At 36.2% G+C, this 6,552-nt stretch overlaps 1 protein-coding gene across 1 annotated transcript in view; it reads left to right on the top strand.

The window, feature by feature from the left end:
• Positions 1-6,552, top strand: part of LOC107755715 (death-associated protein kinase 1-like) — a 95,088-nt gene that overhangs the window by 43,413 nt on the left and 45,123 nt on the right. Inside the window, exons 6-7 of the mRNA XM_016572599.1 lie at positions 3,976-4,024; positions 4,113-4,139. Of these exons, the coding sequence (XP_016428085.1) occupies positions 3,976-4,024; positions 4,113-4,139 (76 nt within the window). The remainder of the gene's footprint in view (positions 1-3,975; positions 4,025-4,112; positions 4,140-6,552) is intronic.

Genomic DNA, 6,552 nt, shown 5'->3' on the forward strand with positions numbered 1-6,552 from the left:
ATTTTCATTTTTGGTGAACTATCCCTTTAATTCTCAATTAGTTTTATCCTGGTTAAATGAAGATGATCAACTAACCAGCTCTATTGCAAGTGTCAGCATCTGTCCTCTCTCTATACAGTGTGGCAGGTGGGGAGCTCTTTGACTTTCTAGCTGAGAAAGAGTCATTGAGTGAAGAGGAGGCCACCGAGTTCCTCAAGCAGATCTTGGATGGAGTCAGTTACCTACACTCCAAACAGATTGCCCACTTTGACCTGAAGGTACTGAGACATGTTTGAGTTTCACCCCAATGGCAGACTGTGGCGATTAGCATCGCCGTGGACCAGCCACAACAAATCAGTTGAGGTGCTTTTATCTTCCTTGCTGGTTATCCACTTATTTCCACCCTTTACATAATTGCTGGGCATCCCAGAGCTGGGATGGTCATAAATTCAGTCCCTGTAATTTTTGACAGGTTTTATTGCAGAATCGCATTAATATTTTAGTAGTCTTTGTTTTGAAAGTTTCAGATGTAGATTGAGTTTTTACCTCCCACTAAAACCACTTAACCTGAATAACCAGTCTAACTGAAAAATGAACTTCAAAGCAGCCGACATTCACATTAACCAACTTAACTGAGACCTAAAGAATAAAATAAAATAGTCAAGCTGTCACAGAGTTGCTCATTATTAGCATTTTATTTCGAAACATTCATGTTACTCTAGCAACGGCGTTTAAGTAATTAGATCCACTGCTTTCAGAGCAGTCATCCACACAGCTTTCCCTAACATTTCTGTTAAATATTTTGAAGTCATTGGAGCTTTTAAGAGATTAGTCCATGCATGAATAAAGCCCACTGAAGGAAGTATTGTTTCTATGGAATGTCCAGGCAGGGATCTGTTACTGACTGGCTTGAGTATGCCTGTGCTTTCTAGTGAACGTTTCTGTAGCTTTGCATGTGATTTCCATGTGTTATGGCAGATTTCCTGCTCTCTCTCTCTCACTCCTGCTGTGTTTTTGTTCTGCACCTATCATTAGTTCCTCTGATTCTCTCTTTTGCATTCTCCCTCCAATTCTTTCTCTGTTCTCATCTCTCTCAGCCGGAGAACATCATGCTGTTGAAACGGAGTGTGCCTCACCCGCGCATTAAGCTCATTGACTTTGGCTTGGCCCACAAGATCGATTTTGGCAACGATTTCAAAAACATCTTTGGTACCCCAGAGTTTGTAGGTCAGTGTCATCCGCTGGTCAGTCTATAGAGATGTGTTGTAATTACACCCGCTATTATTGTTATGGTCCTCTGTCCGATCCTCTCTTTTCTTCTTTCATGTGTAATCTGAACCACAAGCCTGACATAACTGTAAAGAAACACCATGGATCACTGCTTTGTGAGCCAATGAATCCTGCATGAATTGTAAACATGTAAACATGAATTTTATATACTAATAATACATTTTTACTTTAAATAAAATTATAATATAGTAATTACTTACAATCATGTAAATTTGGATAAGCGAATTGTATAGTACAAATACAATTATATAATAATTATATACATATATTGTTTTATATTTGTTTTTGTTTTTATGTTATTATTAATAAATATTTGTATATTATTTTTATATCTTTGTTACTATTTTACATATTGTTATCTATTTTACATATTTTTAAAAATTAGACCCCTAAACAATGAAAACAATACAATTGGAATCAAATAGAAACTAAAAATGTTAAGCAAATCAAAACTTAACTAATGTTTTAGCTTCTTTAAAGTAGGAAGAGGCATCCTGGGTTTTTCAATTTTTTTAAAAGAAATGCACATGTTCACTTGGCAGTTTTGTAAAGAAATTCATGGCATAGACATGCATTTTCTTGTGTTTAAGCATAGGCTTTTAAATCAACAGGTTTTTAACAGAAACTTTATTTCAGTCAAGTGTGCCCCGTCTTTAAATGGTATTGTATGTTGATGTGTTTGGGTTGGTGTTTTGAGCAGAACTACAAAACAACCTTCCTTAAATCTTACTGCTTTTTCTTAACAATATGAGACAGCTCTGCTGTTTTCGGTCACATTTTACATGAACAAGCCCCCAGCCATCCCAGAAAGCACACAGACATGCACACCCACATCACCCCCATCCCTCTATGCCATTGGCATCACATCCAGTCCTACCTGAATGGCAGCCAGTGTGGCTGCAGGCAGTGATGATACAGCAGTCTTAATAGAGACACAATGCTAAAGGCCACAGTCAAGCATCAGCTACCCCACAGTGTAGTCTATTTCAGTGCTCAAAGTTACGATCAGGCTTCATGGAGGAGAATCCGGTCAAGCTAGACACCTGGTTTTAAAGATACTAATCCAATCCAATACTAAAATACTATTAGCCCATTACTGAGGCATGACTTCATTGATTTTTTTTTTTTAACCTTGGGGTTAAGGAGCAGCTTGCTTCCTCCTAACCCTGGTCAATGACCAGATCTAGTGCATAATAATATAAGTAGTAAATCAAGGTCAATTCTCAGGCATAGAGAGCAGCAGCATCTCTCCCACCTCAGACTTATTCCCTCATTTTCTCATTAACACATCAGAGATTGAGATCCTCTGAAAATAGTGACTAATTTCACAGCTCATACGGTGAGAAACCACCAAATATACTACCGTTGACTTAGCATTTCTAGACATTTTGCAGGCATTTTCTAATGTTAGGGAGAGTGGGGTAGGTTTTTGCTCCCTTCCTCTTGCAAACTGCATTATTTTTAGAAAGAGTTTATCATTTAGCTGCCATATATAACTTTGAGAGATGCATGCAAGTTATAAGCATTGTTTTAATGCTTAAATAGTATTTGATTCTCTTTTCTCAATGCTAAGACGACAAATTAAGTAAAATATGCCACAGCTTACCCCAAACTCTTCTGTATTGTAAGTAGGGATGTTCATTTTAACCGGTTAACCGACCGTAAGAATTTTTAACCGATTAATACAATCAGTTACATATAAAAACGACAAGCCAAAATGAATTAATTTAGGCTAAAACGAAACTGAAACCAACGTTGGGTCTCTCATTCGACACAAAATCAAATGTTTCCGTATTCGTGATGCATTTGAATAGCAAATTATTATTTATTATGTAGCCTACTTCACTCGCATTCCAATATCCACGTACAACAAAATGTTTTGCATAACATCATGGCGGTACTGTGATAACACTGAGCACAGATTTTACTACATATTTTTTTTTACTACATAGCTTTTTTTTTTCCATATGTTTGACTGACTGTATTTTATTATGATAATGAACAGGCTGCATTGTCCAGGTGTGCGCGCATGCGGCGGCGGCGGCGCAATCACTTGAATTTTTTCCTTCTAACAGTGGAAGCAACTACGCCTACTCCTTTTAGTCAAAGATAATCGGAATTGTAAAAGGTTTGCCTTTATTTGTGTAAATTCACATTCAATAAAAACAAATCTTTGTGCTTTTGTAAAATAAACCTAAAGAAAAATAGGATGCCGCTTTCTGCCGTCTGTTTCCTTTCACGCAGCACAAAAAATGAATCGAAGCTCTGCATACTAGGCTACTTGTTCCACAGTTTTTCTTCCATTTTCTTAATTTATTATTTAAGTAAAAATATGTTTCTAATGTAGGCCTATTTATTCGTTATATATATATATATATATAGCCTTGCTTTATTATGTTTTTCTCCGCTCGCAGAAGCGCTGCAGGTGCGTGATATGATATGATGACCATGTGAATCCTCATGTTCTGTTGTTTGCGGCTTTTTGCGCATGTAAAATTAATCCCCGGGAAACAAATGTTAGTATTTTTAACGGGTCACAGACACTTATCCTTTCTAATTTAATTCAATTCTAATTTAAAATAATCTTGTCGGTTAATGGTTAACAATCGGTTAAAGAACGTCGGTTGTCGGTTAGGAAAAATAACCGAAATGAACATTCCTAATTGTAAGACCGTATTGTAAGTGATTTTATTTTGTGGTTTGCAGCTCCTGAAGTGGTAAACTACGAGCCGCTTGGCCTGGAGGCAGACATGTGGTGAGAATGAGCATTATATCATTATCTGACCTCGCTGTTACCTCACTTCCTTTGCTAATCATGTGTTTTTATTTCTGTCTAACTCTAGGAGCATTGGGGTGATCACTTATATTCTGTAAGTATTCATAATCATCAGTGTTGTTGTGATGTTGTAAATATAGTTTATATCATTACAAATGAAATCTAAATGCATTTATGGATTTTCACTTAGGCTGTAAATAGCATCCATTTTCGTAATTGCATTATTTTTCTCAAAGCATAGCTGTAATCACATTCTGCAGTAAAACGAAGGCATGGCGAACAAATATAGCTGAATATGAAGCCAATGAAGTTGAACTAAGTGTTTTCCAGACATCTAGTATCATAGAATAAACTCTCGTTGTGCAACAGCTGTCATAATGATTGATGTTTGAAGTAAAAGGATGCTTAGTAAGCCGAGTGCTGCATCAGACATTGATGTTCTGCATAGAGAATGCATTGAGTTCTGGTCAATTGCAATTCCCTACTTTAGAAGCATTCCTACAATATAATAATCTAATTGGATTAGCAGCGTAGAACGGGCAAAGATTCGAAAGGGAGCAGAGAAAAGATGAGCATTTGGGGAGAGAAATCAGTGTTTCAAGGATGCTTAGTAAGCTGAGTGCTGCATCAGACATTGATGTTCTGCATAGAGAATGCATTGAGTTCTGGTCAATTGCAATTCCCTACTTTAGAAGCATTCCTACAATATAATAATCTAATTGGATTAGCAGCGTAGAACGGGCAAAGATTCGAAAGGGAGCAGAGAAAAGATGAGCATTTGGGGAGAGAAATCAGTGTTTCTGAGGAAAAAAAATAGAAAGATTCAAGCACTTGAAAAGACTAAAAGAGCTCTTTCCACAGAAGTTCTTGTGATGCCAGTATCACATTAAAAATACCAAGCACTGTAGTGTTTTACTGCCATATAAAAATAGAGCAAGACATGGAATTTATAACCCAGTCCATCAATGTGATGGATAATGATTATTAGCGCAACCTCTGGGTGCAGCGTCTAATTGTAAAGCTTGTGTTGGTCTTCCTGTGGAAACATTGAGGTTTCTCTCTGTCTCTGTCTATATGTGTGTGTTTTGTTAATGTGAGAGGGAACTAAGCATATCACAGAGCAATATAAACAATGGAACTTGCCTGTTGCTTGTGATAAGACCTGTGGGGACCCTCCTTTTTGATGGGAACCAAATCCTCATGACTCTGACGTAAACAGTAAAAGGGTGCATCTCACGAAAACTGGAAATATCCAGCTCATATTTCACCCTATGCTCAAAAGAGGGGCAAAAAAATAAATTTCATCACATAAAGAACTAGGGGTGCTCCGATCAGAATTTTTGAGGCCATTCACCGATCGCCGATCACAGAAATCTGTATCTGCCGATTAGTGGTCGACCGATATTGTTTTTTTGACAGCCATATCTTGGAAAGCAGTGTGGCCGATGGCCAATATAAAAGCTGATATAATTGTATTTATTTTATTTAAGAAATTTGAAATCATTTGTAAATGAATTATAAAATAAATGTGTAAAATAAACATACTTATACTTTAGATGGCAAAGTATTTTTCACAAATAAATACAAATATAATTAAAAAGGAAGTAAACACTGTAACCAACAGGGCACTCGGTAATCAGGGAAGTTTGTGTGCATTGGGAATCATATTTTTTTTCAAATAAAGACAATGTAACACTCATTTTGCATACAGCACACAGTGAAAATGACATGAATAGGACAGTGGGCAAATGGATAAAGCGCAACATAATTTGAAATCAGGAGTTTAAAGTGTGTCGATCGCGCATCTGCAGTGAAGCTGAACTCTCCTCCTGTCACACGGAGTACACACGATCATGCAGGATACAAATGTCACAAATAAATAAATATTTAATAAAAATCGAATTAAAAAGGAAGTAAACACTGTAACCAGCAGGGCACCAGTATTCTGGGAAGTGTGTGTGCATTGGGAATCTTTTATTTTTATTTTTTAAATAAAGACAATGTAACACTCATTTTAATTACAGCACACAGTGAAAATGACATGAATAGGACAGTGGGCAAATGGATAAAGCGCAACATAATTTGAAATCAGGAGTTTAAAGTGTGTCGATCGCGCATCTGCAGTGAAGCTGAACTCTCCTCCTGTCACACGGAGTACACACGATCATGCAGGATACAAATGCACACTTCACAAGATCTCACGTTGGATGCAAGGTTTGTGAAATGTTATGTTCATTAGACATTAAAGATTTGTTTAACAATATAAATGCTAATATATATAATATATATATATTAGCACATATAGATATATTTAAACATATATAATAATATATATATAAATAGATATATTTGCTGAATGCTGACAGTAAATGAGAAATTATTATAATGTTTGCCTTTCTATTACTAATAATATAAAAGCAATCGTTATAATACTTTTTTGAATACATTTTAATTCCTTTGTTTAACAGTTCTATCTGATTATTAGATAGACTTCTATCCGTATTAGA

This window comes from Sinocyclocheilus rhinocerous, unplaced genomic scaffold (genome assembly GCF_001515625.1).
Source record: "Sinocyclocheilus rhinocerous isolate Xijiao unplaced genomic scaffold, SAMN03320098_v1.1 scaffold171, whole genome shotgun sequence".
Lineage (NCBI taxonomy): Eukaryota > Metazoa > Chordata > Actinopteri > Cypriniformes > Cyprinidae > Sinocyclocheilus > Sinocyclocheilus rhinocerous.